Source organism: Scyliorhinus torazame, chromosome 5, assembly GCF_047496885.1.
Source record: "Scyliorhinus torazame isolate Kashiwa2021f chromosome 5, sScyTor2.1, whole genome shotgun sequence".
Taxonomy (NCBI): domain Eukaryota; kingdom Metazoa; phylum Chordata; class Chondrichthyes; order Carcharhiniformes; family Scyliorhinidae; genus Scyliorhinus; species Scyliorhinus torazame.
In genome coordinates, this window is record NC_092711.1 from 304,436,717 (window position 1) to 304,461,610 (window position 24,894).

Below are 24,894 nucleotides of genomic sequence, written 5' to 3' on the forward strand. Positions count from 1 at the left end.
AATTTGACCTTTTCAAGCATTAAGAATTCCAGCAGGTCCCCCCACCATGTCAGGGCACAGGGTGGAGAGGTTGATCTCCACCCTAACAGAATCCGCCTTCGGGCAATCAACGAGGCGAAGGCTACAACATCTGCCTCCGTGCCCGTTTCCAACCCCAGCTGGTCCGACACTCCGAATATGGCCTCCCGAGGACCCGGGTACAGTTTCACGTGCACCGCTTTAGAGATTACCCTAAATACCTCCTTCCAGTAATCCTCCAGCTTTGGACCCAAACCAAAACATATGAACGTGGTTTGCGGGGCCTTCCCCGCAACGTTCACACACATCTTCTACCCCCAAGAGCTGGCACATCCTCGCCCTTGTAAAGTGTGTGCGCTCTATACACCACCTTCAGCTGTATCAGCCCCAATGTTGCACACGAGGTGGAGGCGTTCACCCTCTGGAGCACCTCACACCAGAACCCGCACTCCATACCCTCTCCCAACTCTTCCTCCCACTTTGCCTTGATCCCTTCTAGTGGCGCCTTCTCCTCCTCTAAAATAGCCCTGTAAACCAATGATACTACCAATTCTCGAAAGTGCATAATGAATAACGCCCATGAATTATAGAACCCCTCCATCCCTCCCCTCAGTTCAAATTTGACCTTTTCAAGCATTAAGAATTCCAGCCTTCTTCAGTCGTCAGCACCTCCTCCAGCAATGTGGAAGCCGGCTCTACTGGGAAGCTCTGTATCTCCTTTCTGGCAAAGTCTCGAACCTGCATGCACCTAAATGTTTCCCCCTGCTCCAGCCCATACTTCGCTCTCCGCTCCTTCAATCCCGCAAAACGACCCCCAAGAAATAAATCTTTTAGTGTTCTAATTCCTTTCTCCTCCCATCTCCAAAAATTTCCATCCCACTTCCCTGGTTCAACTCTATGGTTCCCCGAATCGGCATTTCCCTTGACCCTGCCCCCAACCCGATGTGCTGTCAAAACTGCCTCCAAATTCTCAATGAAGCTATTACTACCAGAACAGATGTATATTTCTTGCTGGTTGGCAGTCAGGGATATAAACCATGGTTGTGATCTGAGGCCAATTAGAGAGCTGAGATTAGCTAATTAATCACAGACCAGGGGTTGAAGGCTGGGATCCTTCTTGATCCATATAGTTCAACGCCACATCATCCTGACTGAGCATTTTACCCACTGAGCCATGAGACACTTTGACCAAACTGATTTTCATTCTTATTTGGTTTTTATGATTAAGGCAGAGTGGTATGATTGGGCAGCATGGTAGCTTTGTAGTTAGCACAATTGCTTCACAGCTCCAGGGTCCCAGGTTCGATTCCTGGCTTTGGTCACTGTCTCTGTGGAGTCTGCACTTTCTCCCCGTGTGTGCGTGGGGTTCCTCCGGGTGCTCCGGTTTCCTCCCACAGTCCAAAGATGTGTGGGTTAGAAGGATTGGCCATGCTAAATTGTCCTTAGTGTCCAAAATTGCCCTTAGTGTTGGATGGGGTTACTGGGTAATGGGGATAGGGTGGAGGTGTGGGCTTGGGTAGGGTGCTCTTTCCAAGAGCCGGTGCAAACTCGATGGGCCGAATGGCCTCCTTCTGCACTGTAAATTCTATGATTCTATGAAATCAGATGGTGTTGGTCTTGGCTGGGAAGGTCCTGAGTTCAAACCTTGCTCCAGTACATGACCTGACGCTTCACCGCACTGATGGAGTACTGTAAAGTCAGAGATGCCCATTTTTTCGATGAGAGATCAAATCGAGGACAACTTCTCTTTTGAGGTGGATATTAAGGATCCCAAGTCACGCATGTAGGTCATCATGAAGGGCGATAGCACGAAAATGCTTGTTTTACTCCGCACTGGATACTCCTGGGAGATGAAACTTCAGAATGCTGACAGCCTCGTGGACTTTTTGTGTGTTCTTAATGTGCTGTCACAGATCAGGTACTACAGCATAGTCTTATCATTTGGAGTCAGCTGTAAGTTAATAATTGACTCTGGGGTCTCAATCTCAAAAGGAATTTTTCTTTTTCCCCTAAATTTAGAGTACCCAATTCTTTTATTCCCAATTAAGGGGCATGGCCAATTCACCTATCCTGCACATATTTTTGGGTTGTGGGGGTGAGACCCACGCAGACATGGAAGGAATGTGCAAACTCCACATGGACAGTGACCCGAGGCTAGGATCAAACTTGGGTCTTCGGTGCCATGAGGCAGCCGTGCTAACCAGTGCGTCACTGTGCTGCCCCTCAAAAGGAATTCTTCACCCGTCACTTCTCTTCCAAAATCTGAAACTTCTCTCATTTGCCTGTTCTTCCCTGCATTTAACACGCATGGGATCTGCATCCTTATTTGCATTGGTACAATTGACAAAACTATACCTCAAGAAATCATCTTTATACTGCTTTGTTCTGAGTTAAGTTTCTAGGTTGTTAACCAGAAGCCCTGAGCTCAGTACAGAGCTAACACTGACACTGCTCTGTCGTGTCCTGGACTCTCCTGGTCAGCTCTCATCAGATTTGGATGTGAGATCCTGGCCAGGAGGTATGCTGCCTATTTGTGTCTCTGGCCAACTGTTACTGTAAGAAAACAATTCATCTTCACAGTCCTCTTGCCTTGCTTGCCAGCAGCTAAAAAATGGAAGAAACTCTCCTCTGTGAGATGGTGGCAAAAGCACATACATACAGGACGCTTGATGTCAAGTGTACATGCGTGACCTCGCTGCTGCCACTTGTGGCCCAAAGACTGCACACACTTCCTTCTCATTTAAAAGGTGGCAGTGGCAGCCGTTGCGGCATTTGGATGCTTTTCCCACAATCAGGACCACCATGGGAATGCCGCGACCAATCGTTGCTTCGCGACCCTGCTGACATCCCCTGTGATCCAACCGCGGGTCATGACCTGCACTCTGGCAAAACTCTGGGCTATTTTTTTCCTGAAATCTTTTAAAAGGGTACAATAGACTGTGCAGAATGAATTTAAAGATGGCCTGTTGTGTATTGGGGTTCTAATGTTTGGAAAATACAGAAATGACCATTGTTTTTAGGTTTTAGGACTTAGGTTATGATCAACGTGGGGCCAATCCCGTATTTGTTTTAAATCTCTCTGTTCAGCATGCTCCCGAACATCCATCATGAAGTATATCCATTTAACATAAAATGAATTAAGATGCATGAAAATATTTTGTTAAGTTGGGGAAATTGAAGAGCATGGCTGAGAGTTATCACAACTGAGTACTGGCGGAAATCTTTGATCACTCTGATCAGTGTAGGATTTCAAAACCTTAATTAAGAGTTATATATTGATTTTATTCTTGGAATACTGCAAAACTGGGTGTTAATTTATGACTGACGAGAACATACAGCTTGGGCTTGCATTTTGTGTACTTGGCTTCTTGCCACAGAATCACAGAAAAATGCAGTGTAGAACAGGTCCTTAGGCCCACCGAGCCTGCACCGACACATGAAAAACACCTGACCTGCCTACCTAAACCCATTTGCCAGCACCTTGAATGTTATGTTGTGCCAAGGGCTCAACCAGATACTTTTTAAAGGATGTGATGCAGCCTGCCTCTACCAGCCTCGCAGTGCATTCCAGACCGCCACTGCCCTCTGGGTGGGTTTTTCCTCAAATCCCCCCTGCACCTCCTGTCCCTCACCTTGAACTTGTGTCTCCTCGTGACTGACCCTTCAACTAAGGGGAACAGCTGCTCCATTTCCACCCTGTCCATGCCCTTCATAATCTTGTACACCTTGATCAGGTAGCCCCTCAGTCTTATCTGCTCCAGCGAAAGCAACCCAAGCCCATCCAACTTCTCTTCGTAACTTAAATGTTCCATCCCAGGCAACATCCTGGTGAATGTCCTCTGCACCCCCTCCAGTGCAATCACATCCTTCCTATAATGTGGTGACCAGAACTGCACACCGTACTCCAGCTGTGGCCTCACCAAAGTTCTTTATAACTCCAACATGATCGCCCTGCTTTTGTAATCAATGCCTCGATTGATAAAGGCAAATGTCCCATATGCTTTTTTCACCACACTATTAATATTCCCCTGCCTTCAGAGATCTATGGACAAACCCGCCAAGGTCCCTTTGTTCCTCGGAACTTCCCAGTGTCATGCCGTCCATTGAATATTTCCTTGTCAAATTTCTCCTTCCAAAGTGCATCACTGTACACTTTTCAGAGTTAAATTCCAATTACCACTTATCTACCCATTTGACCATCCCGTCTATATCTTCCTGAACCCAAGACTCTCGACCCCGCTGTTTTAAAAAAATATATATATATTTTATTGAAATTTTTTTCTAAACAACATTTTTCCCTCTTACAAAACAAACGGAACGATAACAAAATAGAAATTTTTAACAATACACAAGTAACAAAACCCCATTATCTATTGACCTATACTAAACTAAACCCCCCCCCCCCCCCTTCCCCCTGGGTTGCTGCTGCTGGTCATCTGTCTTCCCTCTAACGTTCCCTTAGGTAGTCGAGAAATGGCTGCCACCGCCTGGTGAACCCTTGAGCCGATCCTCTCGGCAAACTTTATCTGCTCCAGTTTAATAAACCCCGCCATATCGTTTACCCAGGCCTCCAGTCCGGGGGGCCGACCCCGCTGTTAATCATCAAGCCATTCTTTGAGTCATCCACAAATATACTGACCCTACCCTCCATTTAGCCATATATGTTGTTTATATAAATGAAGAATAATGGGGGACCCAGCATAGACCCCGATGGTATTCCACTGGACGCTGGCTTCCAGTCACTAAAGCAGCCTCAGCAGTGAATAACTCCTAACTCTCTTATCAATAACTTGTATTTGAAGTTATGGTAGAATTAATTGGAGTATTGACTTGCTTTGTGGCTTCCAGGGCTCCCTGTCTTGAATCTAAATGGTCCAATAGAATGGACAGCTTTGGATGTGTTTTTTGTAAAATGCTCTCATTCCTCTGCCAACCCTTTATGTAGTTTTGTAACATAACTAATTCTATATTCAAAGCATAGATGACACAGATGTTACAATCACCAGCAATGTCTCATCTTCCAGTACTTGACTAAGCCAAAAAGGCAATTATTGCTACTAGGCCTTCTGAAAAAAGCTTCAAGTGCCTTATTCTGCTGATACTTGATCAGTCAAACAATTTTTTTAAAATGTCAATCCAATCTGTTTTGTGCGTGCTATCAATTTTCATTTAGGAGCAATCACCGTCAGAAAAAGGGAGGAAAAATTAATTTGCTTCATATTTTGAAGACAAGGATTCTGTTTGGTTCTCCAGGGCTGCATTAACTGTGCTCGGAAATACAATGTTACACTCCTGATAGCCAATTGGTAAAGGGATAAATCACAGTAAATCTTTACTTGCTATAGATTTATTCACAGAGAGAATCATTTCAGGTACATAATCCCGAACCTGACTTGCACCCTGTAAGTGTCTCTACATGCGCTCAAATAACCATCCAATCAATGCCCTCTACCTGTATAGTTAACCTCAATTGATGCAATTAACACGCAAGTTGAATAATATTTACTTGGGCACTGCACCACTGCTGGTGTATGCAAAGGACCTAGAGATATGATTTCTTTGTCCGTGGAATGATGTTTGACTTCTGTTTGACAGACCCTTGCAGCAGCACGATTTATATTGAAATCTGTGGCTTGTATGATAAGGGTATACCATATCGTTGATGCACTTTCACACCGATGAAAGTGACAACGATCAAGATCGACATAGACTTTTAGCAAAATCCATTTAATACATCCCGATGTAATGACTCAAGCAGGGTCTGTTTAATTTTTTAGAAAGACATATAACTGTGGAGGTGTTGCCATAGCTAACTGGTATGTTTTTATTGCAGTCGACTTTGCTTCCTCGAAGAACCTGGGTAAATTATGGCTTCGGCATCCTCCCGGATAGTAAATTCCACGTCTTCATCAATCAATGCAACAAATAACAAGGTATGTTTCTTTCCTCCCCTAAAGTTACTGATTCTTGCTGATGTCTATCTACATCCAGGGATCAGTGCAGACCTCCAATACTTCTGTTTTAAAAAAAATAATTTTAAAGCACCTTTTCTTTTTTTTCCCCCAATTAAGGGGCAGTTTAGCGTAGCCCAGCACAGCTTTGGGTTGTGGGGGTGAGACCCGCGCAAACTCCACACGGACAGTGACTAGGGGCCGGGATCGAACCCAGGTCCTCAACGCTGAGAGGCAGCAGTGTTATTACAAGCCATTCAGTCATACATGACAGCCGAGACCAATCCCATCCTCAATCAGTGTTCGCAAGTCTACTTCCCTGCATGGGTCAGAGATCAGAAGTGGGCACCCACCTAGGCTGTTTTTTTTAATGCCTCCAGCTTCATTAGCCAGAATATTGAGGCAAATTGTAGTGCTCCAGTTTCCAGATTAGCCATCTCATTATGTACTGAGAACTGAGTGGCTGTTTTGGGGAAAAAATAATTCTGTGGCTGTCCCTCTCTTGGCAAGGCCACCATTTATTGCCCACCATTAGTGGTCCAGCTGGCAGTCTGCTTGCTTTCGTGAACTGCTGCAATTAGTGTCATTCTTTGATGGGACTAAGGTGCTTACTTTTCAGGGGCAGTTAAAAATCAACTGGCTGAAATGGTTTCCTTTACCAAAGGACATTCAGTAAGCGGTAGGATTTTTATGACATTTATTTCATGGCCATTTAAAAAGAAAATAAGATTTTTCTCCTCCTTGGTTTCAAATTCTTGTGCGTCAGTCGAGGCCTCTGGATTATTTATCCACTGCAGTGCTTGCTGACTAGGGACAATTCCAGCAAGTGTTTATTTCCTGACTGGTTTTAATTATCAACTGTATAATGTATGAGTCAAACGATTAATGATATAAAGTGTTCACACGTTTTTCCTTTCAGGAAAAATAGAATTAAAATAAAAAGCTCGGCCTGTCAGAAAATGTAAATGTTCATTATTCTTTTGAGTGGCTCCTTAACTATTCTACTATTTAAAGTGCCCAACTAAATAGTTTAGGTGACGTTTTAATTTTATGAACTAGGCCAGACAATATTTTTACTACTGGGTAAATGGGCTGCCTTTTGGGGTGCTGGGTACAGCTGAGGTGGGAAGGTACTCGTGCTATTATCCTCATCTTTCCTCTGCTTCAGAAAGGAGGCTGAAAACAAATTAGGCAATGTCACTACTCCTGTTTGCTGCCTGGTGACTCCTGCTGGAAGGTGTAGACAGGTTGGTGCTGGGGGAGAACAAGATTAGGTTTGGCTTTAATGCTCTATGAAGTTTAATAACCTATTAATATTGTTAGCCTACCCTTGAGCATGAAGAACCGTCATTTGGATGAAGTACAAGATGATTTAGTGTCTGAACAACTGTACCCCAGAACCAACCTTGAAAAGGGGAGAGACAGATGGGTGATTGAAGTAAGACCTAAACAGATTATCAGAAGGAAAACTTGTTTGTGAATAATCCCAGGAATTATTGCAGGATGAGAACAGTCAGCAAGGCACCATTCTTAAACTGCAGAATACGAGTTCAAAAATAAAAAGAAAGTGCTGGAAATGCTCAGTAGCTCGGGCAGCATTTGTGGAGAGAAACATCGTTCATGTTTCAGGCGCATGACTTTTGGGATAGGCTGAAAGTTAGGCACCTGTAATGAGAATTAGTCGGATGAGATTGACTTTAGTTTATATGCGCTGTAACATTGAGGATTTAAAAAGCAGTAAGTAAAACTACAGAGATGATATAAAGTTTTTTCCCTGACTGTGGGTTCCAGTTTTATCACTAATTTAACTTTCCTGGAAACATGAAGTATGGATTGATTTATTTTAACCTGTTTGATTTTAATTATGTTAAATCATTTTATAGAGAGTCTGTGGCAGCTTTAGAGGGTTCTTTAGAGGGTAAACTAACCAAGAAGTAGCGTGTCTATTGTAATGGGACTTTGGAAAAAGCAAATGGCACCTCCTTTCAAAAGTAGTGTGTTATTCTAAATGTGATTCATTGAATTTGAGCATCTGTAAATTTCTAGGATTTTCCTGTAATGTGGTCTGTTAATTGTGTAGAATAACCAGAGCTAATTACATTTAGTAATCACTGCAGCATAAGAATATTTGATAAGCACACCAATTCATTTACAAGATTAATTGGCCATTTATTTCTTTTCAGGCACAACAGACAGAGGAAGTACCACTATTAGCAGGAGAAGATGTTAAAAGTAAAGGTAGGACTGCATTAACAGTCATTTTGCCTGCAAATAACCAATTTTGTTTGCCTCGTATGGTAATCTTAAGATCTAAATATTAAGCCTCGCATTTTAAGGAATTTCCCTGACCAGAACAACCGCATTCACAGTTTGCAATATGTGTATTAATCATTAAAAAAATTCATATTTGCAATCATTTGGGGTTAAGAAATATTGAATAGAAATATTTTTTTTGTGTTGCTAGCTTCTAATAGCTAATGAGTTGTTTATTCCTGCTTCATAGAAAAGGATGTGATCTACGTTTGTCACTTTAATGGGCCTAAAAAGGGAGTGGTGTATATTACAAGCTACAGACTTTACTTTAAGAGTGTTGAACTGGTAAGTTCTGATTTTTATTTAACTTTTCAGAAAGTCTTACATTTTTGTATTCCACTGTGGTGAATGTTACTGTCAGTCCATACCTTCATGCCTCAAGTGAAATGGTCATCACCTCTTGCCTTTCGCTCTTTATTCTCACAAATATTCTTTGTCACCAGTTCCCCAAAGCTTGTGCAGAAATCTCCTCCTTCTTAGCTGCGTCCTAAAAGCTCCGACTCTTAAAGCCAACAGCCACTTCCCTCAGCATCTCAAATTTTATGAAGCCCAACTTTAATCAAGACTTGCATACTGTATCCACAATTGCGGAGGCTATTTGTACCCCCATCCTACCCGTTTTCACCTTTACAGCCCTGAGGTCCCTGACACATTACTCTGAATTAGATTCCAGTGTTCCCTACAGCTCTGAAATGGTTTTGCCCCACTAGCCATTTTTCACAAGTCTGGGTAGTGACCATTGGAAAGCTATTATACTGTGGAGGCAACACCTGGAAGGCAAACACATGCAAGCTCAATCTGGTCTTTGTGCTGTGTTTAGGTGGGCACTCTATAACAGCTCACTGGAAGTAATTACGAGGATGAGCCCTGGCTAAGGTCAGCTGATTCAACAAAGACTGGAACTTGAATAACTTGCCTTTAATATTGCCTTTCACTGGGACAACATCAGGTTTTTTCCAAGATGCCTAGCAGAATGAAATATTAGGACAGGTGGCCAGAAGGTCAAAGGGGAGCGTTTTAATGAAGAGAGGAAGGTGGGAGAGTCTGAGGAAAGAATTTGGGTGTGGACTAAGGCATGGGTATCAATGGTGGGGTGAGGGAGATTTAAATATTTTTCAATGACTACACCTAATAACTGCTAATTAATTATTTTCCTTGTCTTTCACCATTCATAATTTTTTTCACTTCTGATAGTGTTCAGATGTTTGGCCTCTAGTCTTCAGCTGTGAAATTAGACAAAAAAAATAATAAAAGCAAATTACTGTGGATGCTGGAATCTGAAACAAAAACAGAAAATACTGGACAATCTCAACAGGTCTGACAGCATCTGTGGAGAGAAAAGGGAGCTAATGTTTAGAGTCTGGATGACTCTTTGTCTGGATGACCGACTCAGTCAGTCTCTTGTTTAGTGTTTTCCTCCCCTTATTCCCCCCCTCCCTTTTTGTTCTCAATTGCTTCTGCATGGTGCTGAAGTATACTTGACATGAGCAATGGGGTAAAACCACTGGGTTGCCCAAGTGGCCATTCTCCATGTCTGGTATCAAACAGTGTGTGTGGACAGACTGACGGGAGAATCACAACAGAGATTGATTCCATCATTATCCATAAATACGCACTCTTTAGCAAGGGTCACTCTCCCTGCAGGATTCACTTGATGACAATCGAGTGGGGACACTGATCTAAAATTGAAAACTGTAGGAAGGCACCGCTGAAGGCAGAAAATTTGCATTTGATAATCTGAAGCAAGTTAATTTACCACCTTGTTCATTCGTGCTCGTAACAGAAGGAAACTAAACTGATCACAGCTGTTTTGCTCTTCCTACCTTGATGTTTAACACTTCATTACTTCAGTTATTTTGAATTGGACTTCCTGTCTAGTTTAAAAACTAGTTTTTATTTTGAGCTCAAGTGTGAGGATTATTTTTCAACTTGTATAAAAGCAATTTTGTGTTGGTTTACATGTTAATTGAGTTGTGCATTTGTACATATATTTTTTATAGATATGTATTAGCACATTGTCAGTTCCATATTTGGACATAATTTTTGTTTTTAAGATCATCTATGTGGCAGGCATCTTTTGTGTGTTTCCCAAGGGAGCCACTGATTGTAGCATATGCCTATACTCAAACAATTTGGCAGTAAGTTTAAAAGTTTAGGAAAATCTGGTATTCTGAAAGTTTTGCGTAGACTTGGCTTAATGGGCATTTTAATTCAAATGTTGGTTTCTTGTTCCAATGATTTAGATATGGCTATCCACTGAATACTTGGATGCTAAAAGTTCAAGTTCAGATTGTGTCACTCTTGGCAATGCTTATAGAACCCGTACAGTGCAGAAGAAGGCCATTCAGCCCATCGAGTCTGCACCGACCCTCCGAAAGAGTGCCCTGTCTAGGCCCACTCCCCTGCCCTATCCCTGCGACCCTAGCTCCTAACCTTTGTTGTTCCGAAAACCATTTCTTTACTAATACTAATTTCCTTCAGCTCCTCACGGAAACTTGCGTTTCTCAGAACTTCCGGTACATTATTCATGTCTTCCTTTGTGAAGCCAGAAGAAAAGTACGAATTTAGTTCCTGAGCCATTTTTGTTCCCCTTTATGAATTCCCCTGTTTCTGACTGTAAGTGTCCTAAATTTGTTTTTATCAAGCTTTTTCTCTTTCTATACCGATAGAAACTTTTGCAGTCAGTTTCTATGTTCCCCGCTAGCTTACTTTCATAATGTGAAATATTGGCGGTCTCATGTGATTGTAGGCTTGCATCTCGTGTTTATAGCTGACACAGTACTTCAGAATCTCTTGTAGCATGTATTAGTGCATCTGGTGTAACTACTAACCGGTATTGGATTAATGTAGTTGGTAGCTGATGCTTGGTATCCACCATTGTACATGTAAAGACGTGACAGCACTGAATACAACGCAGAGCTTGTCACAGTGGCATTCACTTATCTCCTTTGAAATAAATAAAACTAATAGCAGGTGTCTGAGAGATGCCTCGAACTATTCGTCCAACAGTAATCCTGAAACCAAGCCTTGATTAAAGCCTTGTTAAATTTGAAAAAAAATAATATTGCAAAACAAATCTAATTGATTAACTAGATAGTGGAGTAACTAAACCTGAGGGCAGTGATCGGTATTTAGCATTTAATTTTACAGTAAAAATCATCGAGCGTCAGAGCCATATAGTTAATTGTAATTCAATCTAGCAATAATCAAGTGTTTATTTTAAATTAATTAATTAGTGCTTAAATGTCACTCCGGGGTGCAGTGCTGCAACTGTGAGATGTTGCAGATCTGTGACGCTTCCAGCGTTCCGGTCGACTGCATCTGCCGCAAGTGTAACCAATGGCAGCTCCTCACAGACCACGTAGTTCAGTTGGAGCACCAATTGGATGCACTTAGGAGCATGCAGGTGGCGGAAAGTGTCATAGATAGGAATTATAGAGGTGTGGTCACACCCAAGGTGCAGGCAGAGAGATGGGTGACCACCAGAAGGGGAAGGCAGTCAGTGCAGGAATCCCCTGTGGTTGTCCCCCTCTCGACCAGGTATACCGCTTTGGATACTGTTGAGGGGAATAGCCGATCAGGGGAAAACAGCAGCAGCCAGAGCAGTGGCACCATGGCTGGCTCTGATGTTCAGCAGGGAGGGCCAAAGTGCAGAAGGGCAATAGTCATAGGGGACTCTATAGTCAGGAGCACAGATAGGCGCTTCTGTGGACGTGAAAGAGACTCCAGGATGGTATGTTGCCTCCCTGGTACCAGGGTCCAGGATGTCTCCGAATGGGTAGCGGGCATCCTGAAGGGGGAGGGCAAAAAGGCAGAGGTTGTTGTACATATTGGTACTAACAACATAGGCAGGAAGGGGCATGAGGTCCTGCAGCAGGAGTTCAGGGAGCTAGGCAGAAAGTTAAAAGACAGGACCTCTAGGGTTGTAATCTCGGGATTACTCCCTGTGCCATGTGCCAGTGAGGCTAGAAATAGGAAGATAGAGCAGCTAAACACGTGGCTAAACAGCTGGTGTAGGAGCGAGGGTTTCCGTTATCTGGACCACTGGGAGCTCTTCCGGGGCAGGTGTGACCTGTGCCAGAAGGACGGGTTGCATCTAAACTGGAGAGGCATAAATATCCTGGCCGCGAGGTTTGCTAGTGTCACACGGGAGGATTTAAACTAGTATGGCAGGGGGGGTGGGTACCGGAGCAATAGGTCAGAAGGTGAAAACATTGAGGGAGAATTGGGAATAGGGCCAGTGTGGCTCTGAGGAAGAGCAGACAGGGAGATGTTGCTGAAAACAGCGGGTCTGGTGGCCTGAAGTGCATATGTTTTAATGCAAGAAGTATAATAGGTAAGGCCGAGGAACTTGAGCTTGGATTAGTACTTAGAACTATAATGTTGCCATTACAGAGACCTGGTTGAGGGAAGGACAGGATTGGCAGCTAAACGTTCCAGGATTTAGATGTTTCAGGCAGGATAGAGGGGGATGTAAAAGGGGTGGCGGATTTGCGCTACTGGTTGGGGAGTACATCACAGCTGTACTATGGGAGGACGCCTCAGGGCAGTGAGGCTATATGGGTAGAGATCAGGAATAAGAAGTGTGCAGTCACAATGTTGGGGGTTTACTACAGGACTCCCAACAGCCAGCCATGATAGAGGAGCAGATAGGTAGACAGATTTTGGAAAGGAGTAAAAGCAACTGGGTTGTTGTGATGGGAGACTTCAACTTCCCCAATATTGACTGAGACTCACTTAGTGCTAGGGGCTTGGACGGGCAGAGTTTGTAAGGAGCATCCAGGAGGGCTTCTTAAAACAATATATAGATAGTCCAACTAGGAAAGGGGCTCTACTGGACCTGGTATTGGGGAATGAGCCCAGCCAGGTGGTAGAAGTTTCAGTAGGGGAGCATTTCGGGAACAGTGACCACAATTCAGTAAGTTTTAAAGTGCTGGTGGACAGGGATAAGAATGGTCCCAGAGTGAATGTGCTAAATTGGGGGAAGGCTAATTATAACAATAATAGGCAGGAACTGAAGAACCTAGATTGGGGGCGGATGTTTGAGGGTAAATCAACATCTGACATGTGGGAGGCTTTCAAATGTCAGTTGAAAGAAATTCAGGACCGGCATGTTCCTTTGCGGAAGAAGGATAAATACGGCAAATTTCAGGCACCTTGGATAACGAGAGATATTGTAGGCTTCGTCAAAAAGAAAAAGGAGGCATTTGTTAGGGCTAGAAGGCTGGGAACAGACGAAGCCTGTGTGGAATATAAGGAAAGTAGGAAGGAACTTAAGCAAGGAGTCAGGAGGGCTAAAAGGGGTCACGAAAAGTCATTGGCAAATAGGGTTAAGGAAAATCCCAAGGCTTTTTACACGTACATAAAAAGCAAGAGGGTAGTCAGGGAAAGGGTTGGCCCATTGAAGGATAGGCAAGGGAATCTATGTGTGGAGCCAGAGGAAATGGGCGAGGTACTAAATGAATACTTTGCATCAGTATTCACCAAAGAGAAGGAATTGGTGGATGTTGAGTCTGGAGAAGGGCGTGTAGATAGCCTGGGTCACATTGAGATCCAAAAAGATGAGGTGTTGGGTGTCTTGAAAAATATTAACGTAGATAAGTCCCCAGGGCCTGATGGGATCTACCCCAGAATACTGAAGGAGGCGAGAGAGGAAATTGCTGAGGCCTTGACAGAAATCTTTGGATCCTCACTGTCTTCAGATGATGTACTAGAGGAATGGAGAATAGCCAATGTTGTTCCTTTGTTTAAGAGGGGTAGCAAGGATAATCCAGGGAACTACAGGCCGGTGAGCCTTACGTCAGTGATAGGGAAATTACTGGAGAGAATTCTTCGAGACAGGGTCTACTCCCAATTGGAAGGAAATGGACATATTAGCGAGAGTCAGCACGGTTCTGTGAAGGGGCGGTCGTGTCTCACTAATTTGATAGAGTTTTTCGAAGAGGTCACAAAGATGATTGATGCAGGTAGGGCAGTGGATGTTGTCTGTATGGACTTCAGTAAGGCCTTTGACAAAGTCCCTCATGGCAGACTGCTACAAAAGGTGAAGTCACACGGGATCAGGGGTGAGCTGGCAAGATGGATACAGAACTGGGTAGGTCATAGAAGGCAGAGTAGCAGCAATGGAAGGGTGCTTTTCTAATTGGAGGGCTGTGACTAGTGGTGTTCCACAGGGATCAGTGCTGGGACCTTTGCTGTTCGTAATATATATAAATGATTTGGAGGAAAATGTAACTGGTCTGATTAGTAAGTTTGCATACGACACAAAGGTTGGTAGAATTGTGGATCGCGATGAGGACTGTCAGAGGATACAGCAGGATTTAGATTGTTTGGAGACTTGGGCGGAGAGATGGCAGATGGAGTTTAATCCGGACAAATGTGAGGTAATGCATTTTGGAAGGTCTAATGCAGGTAGGGAATATACAGTGAATGGTAGAACCCTCAAGAGTATTGACAGTCAGAGAGATCTTGGTGTACAGGTCCACAGGTCACTGAAAGGGGCAACACAGGTGGAGAAGGTAGTCCAGAAGGCATATGGCATGCTTGTCTTCATTGGCCCGGGCATTGAGTATAAGAATTGGCTAATGCTCTGGGGACATGGGTTCAAATCTCACCATGGCAGCTAGTGGAATTTTATTTCAATGAATAAATCTGGAATTAAAAGATGGTCTCTGTAATGTGACCATGATAACTATCATCGGTTTTGGTAGTTTGTAAAAAAAATAAACAAACATCTGAATCACTAATATCCTTTTAAGGAGGGAAATCTGCAGTCCTTACCCAGTCTGGCCTACATGTGATACAACTCTGAACTGGCCCAGCAAGCCACTCAGTTCGAGGACCGTCCGGGATGGGCAACTAATATTGGCCAGCCAGCGATGTGCACGTTCCATGAAAGAATTAAAACAAATTTCTGTAGCTTCACGCTTAGGTTTGCTGTTGACGTCAGGGTGCACACATTTATGTTCCTCTTAGGTATAACGGGGATTGTCTCATTCAGATTTCTTGTTATAAATAGTCATTGGTGTGGAAGTGAGTGGAAAAAGGTGGAAGCGCGATTTTGGTTTCGAAAATTCCAAAGACTAAAGTGACTGATTGTTGCATAGAAAATTTACCATGGTTCCATGGTTCTTTTGTAAGTGTTATGAAAACTTGGGGGGGTTTCCAAAATGGATGGATTTCATTCAGTAATGCAGCACGTCCTTTTTTAACATTGCCCCGTGTTAACATTTTTTCGCTTTAATGCCTGTAAGTTAATGGGACCTGTAATCTCTTTGTGTAGTGAGAGTCATTTTAACATCATCTCATGCATGATCTGATCAATGCCGTTTTGGAGTGGTCTCTCCCCTCCCCTGGCATGTGTTGTGGCCTTTCTCCTCTCTGATCCACCTTCTTGTTGAACATCCTACTTTTTGACACCTTTCACCACTTTCATCACCCAGACCTGCGTTCCTGTTGAAGATCCAGATCTGATCTGAAGCCGGAAAGCGTGAGTCCCGATGATGCAAAGTGCGACAATCCATGTTTTATTTTAAATGTTCCTGTTTCCTGCTCTTCTCTTCAGTCCTTACTCACAGCTAGGGTTCAGGAGAGGAAAGCGGTGAGTGGGTGGTTCGACAAGAAGGTGGTTTGAAGACAGGGGAGGAACTGTTACTAGGGGACGGGGGGGTTGGGGGGAGAAGGTGTCGAGGAGGCCACTACTCTGGTTGGGGAGGGTGGAGACCTCTGCGGTCAGGGAAGGGCACAATCTCCAGCGACCGGGAAGATCAGGGAGCCTGGATTTCGGAATCTGGATCCGCGATGAGCAGGAGGTATTGTGAGTAGAAAGTTCAACATTTTTATTTTTAAACTTTTATTTTGGAAGTTATTTCATTTGCCAATGTGGGAATTTAGCAAAGTAAAATATTTCAACATAAGGGGCGACACGGTGGCGCAATTGTTAGCACCGAGGATTGGGTTTGATCCCGGCCGCGGGTCACTGTCCATGTGGAGTTTGCAAAGTCTCCCTGTGTCTGTGTGGGCCTCACCCCCACAATCCTATCTTTGCAGGGTGGGTGGATTGGCCACGCTAAATTGCCCCTTTATTGGAAAGAATTGGCACTTTGCATTTATAAAACCGGTGGCACAGAGGTTAGCACTGCTGCCTCACAGCTCCAGGGACCCGGGTGACTGTCTGTATGGAGTTTGCACTTTCTCCCCATGTCTGTGTGGGTTTCCTCCGGGTGCTCTGGTTTCCTCTCACAATCCAAAGAAGTGCCGGTTAGGTGGATTGGCCATGCTAAATTGCCCCTTGGCGTCCAAAAGGTTAGGAGGGGTTATGGGGATAGGGTGGAGGCGTGAGCTTAAGTCAGGTACTCTTTCCAAGGTCTGGTGCAGACTCAATGGGCCGAATGGCCGCCTTCTGCAATGTAAATTCTCTGATCCTATGAAACAAAAACATTGGAGGATATAATGTTTTGCTCCTTGTTTTTTTCTGATAAAGGCTGCACTGAACCTTACTGCAATTTAACATGGTTTTCTAAGAGAAGCAGTGTTTTGCTTGAAATTGTGATTTTCAGGAACACAATCGCAACTTTAAGCAAGGACATACTGTATTAAAATGGTGACTGAAAATTATACATGGGGCTGTTAGTTTATCTGGAAAGAGCGATCGTCTTGTTAAGCTGCAAAATCTTTGATCTGCTCTTTACTAATGTAAACCCTTAGATTTATTCAATCTCTGCAAGCAATATTGTTGGAATTCTATTTCAAAAGCCATAAAGTGGAGATGCCGGTTTAACCTGGTGTTGTAAGACTTCTTACAAAAGCCATAAGACCATTGCTTCTCGGCCTTTTGGCTAAGATGAGCGTGAGGTCAGGTATTATGCCTGGATCTGCTATGTCTCTCTTGGGGGTGTTGCTCTGTTTATTGCTATAAATATGGTGGTTAATAAGGTCGCCTTTCGTAATCCTAATTATGAGTATGCTTTCAGAGTCGGCAGGTATCTATCTCTCGATACCGCCACAAGGTTTTAACCCGAATATCGATCAAAGAGCCAATACACCAGTTAGTTAGTTCAAAGTCAATTGTATTTATTTACACACAGTATGATTTACTCATGCACAATAACACTACAAACTAAACGATCTCTATCACTAACACCTATACTTAACTTCGGGATCCCACTTAGGTCAGAGGAACAATAGCCGTTGTTTGGATCTGAGGCTGTTGGGTTCGAAGAGGTAACAGGAGTACAGCTAAGGTCATCCGTCTGGTAGCGATTGTTGACCTTGAACTTACTTGCTTCTGGTGATGCTGGTGGCAGGGTCTCTCCGCTTGAGAGCCGAATCCAAGAGAGTGAACCTTTGGCGGGGGTTCCTTCTTATACTTGGAGGGGCTTCGCACGCTTTTAGGCGGGCCTTAAACTTGGTCCCAATTAATTGGGCAGCTTCTTGATCATTGTCATCGATCTAAACCAATAAAGGGGTGGGTGCCTTGATGGCTGGGCGTGTCCTAGGTGGCCGCTGGCCTTGCTTTGTTTGTGTCCTCTGGTTGGGGTAGTGACGCCGGAATGTCTGAGACAGTATCAGATACCTGAGCACTAGTTCTTTGTTCCTCGGAGATGGGCCATCAATATGTAAATCGACCCAGAGTTTTGATTCCGTCTGCTGACTGCCTTCCAAATATACATTCCGGGATGATGGTAATAGTTAGTGTGAAATAAAATTGGGTGAAGCAGTATTTATGTAAAGAGAAACAGTTAATGTTTCAGGCCTGTGCCATTTTGTCAGAACGTAGCAGTTTATTTACCGACGAAGGGACCTGAAATCCCTACTTCCAACTACAAATCAGACAAACGTTACCAATCTGCTTTCCTATTTTGTTTCGGACATATTTTCTGATGAAGAGTTCTTGATTGATTGATTTGATTTATTGTCAAGTGTACCGAAGTACAGTGAAAAACATTTTTCTGCGGCCGAGGGAACGTACACAGTACGTACATAGTAGACAAAAAAGAATAATCGACAGAGTACATTGACAAATGGTACATTGACAAACAGTGATTGGTTACAGTGCGGAACAAGGGGCCAAACTAAGCAAATACATGAGCAAGAGCAGCATAGGGCGTCGTGAATAGTGTTCTTACAGGGAACAGATCAGTCTGAAGGAGAGTCGTTGAGGAGTCTAGTAGCTGTGGGGAAGAAGCTGTTCCCATGTCTGGATGTTCGGGTCTTCAGACTTGCCTTCTGCCTGATGGAAGGGTCTGGAAGAGGGCAAAGCCTGGTTGGAATGGGTCTCTGATAATGCAGCAATCGTCACAGGAAGCAGCGAAGAGCATCACACGCAGCTGGTTCCCATTTGTTTAACATCTCATCCAAAAGACAGCTCTGCCGGGCAGCACGGTGGCGCAAGTGGTTAGCACAGTTGCCTCACGGCGCCGAGGTCCCAGGTTTGATCCCGGGGGCTCTGGGTCACTGTCCGTGTGGAGTTTGCGTATTCTCCCCGTGTTTGCGTGGGTTTCACCCCCACAACCCAAAATGATGTGCAGACTAGGTGGATTGACCACTCTAAATTGCCCCTTAATTGGAAAAAATGAATTGGGTACTCGAAATTTATTTTTAAAAAGAAAAAAAAAAAAGACAGCTCTGCCAACACAATGACATCGTCTCACTGCTGCACTGTGTTCTTTTTAAAAAATATATATTTTATTCAAAATTTTTGGCCAACCATAACAGTACATTGTGTTTCTTTTACACAGTAATATAACAATATAAATAACAATGGCCAGTTTTTTAAACAAGAAATAAATAATATATAAACAACATCAAAATTAAAAAACAAAACTAAATGGCAACTGCCTTGTCCCAAATAAATACACTCCAAAAATACAATTCAGCAGTCCAGTATACAATTACCTATAACAACAACCTATACATATTATACATATACACTAACATCCCTGAGAGTCCTTCTGGTTCTCCCCCCCCCCCCCCCCCCCCCCCGGTTGCTGCTGCTGTCTTCTTCTTTTCCATTCCCTCTATCTTTCTGTGAGGTATTCGACGAACGGTTGCCACTGCCTGGTGAACCCTTGAGCCGATCCCCTTAGGACGAACTTAATCCGTTCCAGCTTTATAAACCCTGCCATGTCATTTATCCAGGTCTCCACACCCGGGGGCTTGGCTTCTTTCCACAACAACAGTATCCTGCGCCGGGCTACTAGGGACGCAAAGGCCAAAACATCAGCCTCTTTCGCCTCCTGCACTCCCGGCTCTTCTGCAACCCCGAATATAGCCAACCCCCAGCTTGGTTCGACCTGGACCCCCACCACCTTCGAAAGCACCTTTGTCACCCCCACCCAAAACCCCTGTAGTGCCGGACATGACCAGAACATGTGGGTGTGATTCGCTGGGCCTCTCGAGCATCTCGCACACCTATCCTCTACTCCAAAAAATTTACTGAGCCGTGCTCCAGTCATATGCGCCCAGTGTAACACCTTAAATTGTATCAGGCTTAGCCTGGCACACGAGGACGATGAGTTTACCCTACTTAGGGCATCAGCCCACAGCCCCTCCTCAATCTCCTCCCCCAGCTCTTCTTCCCATTTCCCTTTCAGCTCATCTACCATAATCTCCCCCTAGTCCCTCATTTCCCTATATATGTCTGATACCTTACCGTCCCCCACCCATGTCTTTAAGATCACTCTGTCCTGCACCTCCTGCGTCGGGAGCTGCGGGTATTCCCTCACCTGTTGCCTCGCAAAAGCCCTCAGTTGCATATACCGGAATGCATTCCCTTGGGGCAACCCATATTTTTCGGTCAGCGCTCCCAGACTTGCAAACGTCCCATCTACAAACAGATCTCTCAATTGTGTTACTCCTGCTCTTTGCCATGTTCCAAATCCCCCATCCATTCTCCCCGGAGCAAACCTATGGTTATTTCTTATCGGGGACCATACCGAGGCTCCCGTCTTTCCCCTATGCCGTCTCCACTGCCCCCAAATTTTCAATGTAGCGACCACCACCGGGCTTGTGGTGTATTTCTTTGGTGAGAACGGCAACGGTGCCGTCACCATAGCTTGTAGGCTAGTCCCCCTGCAGGACGCCCTCTCCAATCTCTTCCACGCTGCTCCCTCCTCTTCTCCCATCCACTTACATACCATTGAGATATTAGTGGCCCAGTAGTACTCACCTAGGCTCGGTAGTGCCAGCCCCCCCTATCCCTACTACGCTGCAAAAATCCCTTCCTCACTCTCGGGGTCTTCCTGACCCACACAAAACTCATGATACTCTTCTCAATCCTTTTGAAAAAAGCCTTCGTGATCACCACCGGGAGGCACTGAAACACAGAGGAATCTCGGGAGGACCACCATTTTAACCGCCTGCACCCTCCCTGCCAGTGACAGGGATACCATGTCCCATCTCTTGAAGTCCTCCTCCATCTGTTCCACCAACCGCGTTAAATTTAACCTATGCAATGTACCCCAAATCTTGGCTATCTGGATCCCCAAGTAGCGAAAGTCCCTTGTTACCTTCCTCAGCGGTAAGTCCTCTATTTCTCTGCTCTGCTCCCCTGGATGCACCACAAACAACTCACTTTTCCCCATGTTCAGTTTATACCCTGAAAAATCCCCCCACTCCCCAAGTATCCGCATTATCTCTGGCATCCCCTCCTCCGGGTCCGCCACATACAACAACAAATCGTCCGCATACAGAGATTCCCGGTGTTCTTCTCCTCCCCTGAGTACTCCCCTCCATTTCCTGGAACCCCTCAATGCTATTGCCAGGGGCTCAATCGCCAGTGCAAACAATAATGGGGACAGAGGACATCCCTGCCTCGTCCCTCTATGGAGCCGAAAATACGCAGACCCCCGTCCATTCGTGACCACGCTCGCCATCGGGGCCCTATACAGCAGCTGTACCCATCTAATATACTCTTCTCCAAACCCAAATCTCCTCAACACCTCCCACAAATAATCCCACTCCACTCTATCAAATGCTTTCTCGGCATCCATCGCCACCACTATCTCCGCTTCCCCCTCTCGTGGGGGCATCATCATTACCCCTAGCAGCCTCCGTATATTCGTATTCAGCTGTCTCCCCTTCACAAACCCAGTTTGGTCCTCATGGACCACCCCCGGGACACAATCCTCTATCCTCATTGCCATTACCTTGGCCAGAATCTTAGCGTCGACGTTCAGGAGGGAAATAGGCCTATAGGACCCGCATTGCAGCGGGTCTTTTTCCTCCTTTCGGAAAAGCGATATCGTTGCCTCTGACATAGTCGGGGGCAGCTGTCCCCTTTCCCTCGCCTCATTAAAGGTTCTCATCAGTAGCGGGGCGAGCAAGTCCACATATTTCCTGTAAAATTCAACTGGGAATCCATCCGGTCCCGGGGCCTTCCCTGCCTGCATGCTCCTAATTCCTTTCACTACTTCCTCCATTTCGATCTGTGCTCCCAGTCCCACCCTCTCCTGCTCCTCCACCTTAGGAAATTCCAGCTGGTCCAGAAAACACATAATTCTCTCCTTCCCATCCGGGGGCTGAGCTTCATATAATCTTGCATAGAATGCCTTGAACACTCCATTCACTCTCTCCGCTCCCCACTCCATCTCTCCCTCCTCATCCCTCACTCCCCCTATTTCCCTCGCTGCTCCCCTTTTCCTCAATTGGTGGGCCAGCAACCTGCTCGCCTTCTCCCCATCCATATTCGTACTGTACACCCTGTGCCTTCCTCCACTGTGCCTCTGCAGTACCCGTCGTCAGCAAATCAAATTCTACGTGTAGCCTTTGCCTTTCCCTGTACAGTCCCTCCTCCGGTGCCTCCGCATATTGCCTGTCCACCCTCCGAGGTTCTTGCAGCAACCGCTCACGTTCCCTACTCTCCTGCTTTCCTGCTTCCTAAAGAAGATTGTAGTTTAGTCGGGCAGTATGGTCGGCACGGGCTTGGAGGGCCGAAGGGCCTGTTCCTGTGCTGTACGTTTCTTTGTTCTTTGTTCTTTGTATGTGCCCTGATTGATATCAGCTCCCCTCTAATCACTGCCTTCAGCGCCTCCCAGACCACTCCCACCTGGACCTCCCCATTATCATTCAGTTCCAAGTACTTTTCAATACACCCCTTCACCCTTAGACACACCCTCTCATCTGCCATTAGTCCCATGTCCATTCTCCAGGGTGGACGCCGTTCTTTTTCCTCCCCTATCTCCAAGTCCACCCAGTGTGGAGCGTGATCCGAAATAGCTATAGCCGTATACTCCGTCCCCGTCACCTTCGGGATCAGCGCCCTTCCCAAAACAAAAAAGTCTATTCGCGAATAAACTTTGTGGACATAGGAGAAAAACGAAAACTCCTTACTCCTAGGTCTGCTAAATCTCCATGAGTCGTCTACTCCCATCTGCTCCATAAAGTCTTTAAGCACCTTGGCTGCTGCCGGCCTCCTTCCAGTCCTGGACCTCGATCTGTCCAGCCCTGGTTCCAGCACCGTGTTAAAATCTCCACCCATTACCAACTTCCCCACCTCTAGGTCCGGGATATGTCCTAACATGCGCCTCATAAAGTTGGCATCATCCCAGTTCGGGGCATATACGTTCACCAAGACCACCGCCTCCCCCTGTAATTTGCCACTCACCATCACGTATCTGCCCCCACTATCCGCCACAATGGTCTTTGCCTCAAACATTACCCGCTTCCCCACTAGTATAGCCACCCCCCTGTTTTTCGCATCTAGCCCCGAATGAAACACCTGCCCCACCCATCCTTTGCGTAGTCTAACCTGGTCTATCAGTTTCAAATGCGTCTCCTGTAACATAACCACATCTGCCTTAAGTTTCTTAAGGTGTGCGAGTACCCGTGCCCTCTTTATCGGCCCGTTCAGCCCTCTCACATTCCACGTGATCAGCCGGGTTGGGGGGCTCTTTACCCCCCCCCCCCCCCACCTTGTCGATTAGCCATCCCCTTTTATCCAGCTCCTCACCCGGTTCCCACGCAGCTGTGTCCCTCCCAGGTGGTGCCCTCCCGCCCCGCCCACCCCAACCCATACCAACTCCCCCTTCTCCCCAGCAGCAGCAACCCAGTAAATCCCCCCCCCGCTAGATCCCCCACTAGCGTAGTTACACCCACCCCTGTTGCTCCCAGAAGTCAGCAAACTCTGGCCGACCTCGGCTTCCCCCCGTGACCTCGTCTCGCACCATGCGACGCCCCCTCCTTCCTGCTTCCCTATTCCCGCCATAATTATCATAGCGCGGGAACAAAGCCCGCGCTTCCCTTTTGGCCCCGCCCCCAATGGCCAACGCCCCCAGCACCTCCACCTCCCTTCCTCCCTCCCCCACAACCTGTGGAAGAGAGAAAAGTTACCGGGTCGCAGGATTAACAACATAAAAATCATCTCTCCCCCCTTTTTTCCCCCCTCTTCGCCCCCGATATTCGCCCCACCACTTTGTCGCAAACTTTCTTTTTTAATAACCCGCTTATTCCAATTTCTCTTCAACAATAAATGTCCACGCCTCATCCGCCGTTTCAAAGTAGTGGTGCTTCCCTTGAGATGTGACCCACGGTCTTGCCGGCTGAAGCATTCCAAATTTAATCTTTTTATGAAGCACCGCCTTGGCCCGATTAAAGCTCGCCCTCCTTCTCGCCACCTCCGCACTCCAGTCTTGATATACGCGGATCACCGCGTTCTCCCACCTACTGCTCCGAGTTTTCTTTGCCCATCTGAGGACCATCTCTCTGTCCTTAAAACGGAGGAATCTCACCACTATGGCTCTGGGAATTTCTCCTGCTCTCGGTCTTCGCGCCATCACTCGGTATGCTCCCTCCACCTCCAACGGACCCGTCGGGGCCTCTGCTCCCATTAACGAGTGCAGCATCGTGCTCACATATGCCCCGACGTACGCCCCTTCTGCACCTTCAGGAAGACCAAGAATCCTTAAATTCTTCCTCCTCGCATTATTCTCCAGCACCTCCAGCCTTTCCACACATCGTTTATGGTGTGCCTCGTGCATCTCCGTCTTCACCACCAGGCCCTGTATATCGTCCTCGTTCTCGGCAGCCTTTGCCTTCACGACCCGAAGCTCCCGCTCCTGGGTCTTTTGCTCATCTTTTAGCCCTTCAATCGCCTGTAATATCGGGGCCAACAGCTCCTTCTTCATCTCCTTTTTAAGCTCTTCCACGCAGCGTTTCAAAAACTCGTGTTGTTCAGGGCCCCATATTAAACTGCCACCTTCCGACGCCATCTTGTTTTTTGCTTGCCTTCCTTGCCGCTGCTCTAAAGGATCCACCGCAATCCGGCCACTTTCCTCTCCTTTTTCCATCCGTATCCAGGGGGGATTCCCTTCTGGTTTACCGCACAGTACTTTTAGCCGTTAAAATTGCCGTTGGGGCTCCTATCAAGAGCCCAAAAGTCCGTTCCACCGGGAGCTGCCGAAACGTGCGACTTAGCTGGTCATCGCCGCACCCGGAAGTCCCCGCTGCACTGTGTTCTTAGCCTAGATTCTGTGCTCGTGTCACTGCGGTGGGGCTTTAACTCATAACCATCTGATTCAGACGCACGACTGCCAACTGAGTGACGGCTAACACCTTGCGAAACTGTACAAATACATGCAGCATCGTAAGCTTTTAGCTCATGATATTTTAAATA

General features: G+C 45.8%; 1 protein-coding gene across 1 annotated transcript in view; it reads left to right on the forward strand.

Moving 5' to 3' along the window:
• mtm1 (myotubularin 1) overlaps nucleotides 1-24,894 on the forward strand; it is a 149,489-nt gene that overhangs the window by 26,023 nt on the left and 98,572 nt on the right. Inside the window, exons 2-4 of the mRNA XM_072505866.1 lie at nucleotides 5,852-5,951; nucleotides 8,153-8,207; nucleotides 8,473-8,567. Of these exons, the coding sequence (XP_072361967.1) occupies nucleotides 5,886-5,951; nucleotides 8,153-8,207; nucleotides 8,473-8,567 (216 nt within the window). The 5' untranslated portion in view covers nucleotides 5,852-5,885. The remainder of the gene's footprint in view (nucleotides 1-5,851; nucleotides 5,952-8,152; nucleotides 8,208-8,472; nucleotides 8,568-24,894) is intronic.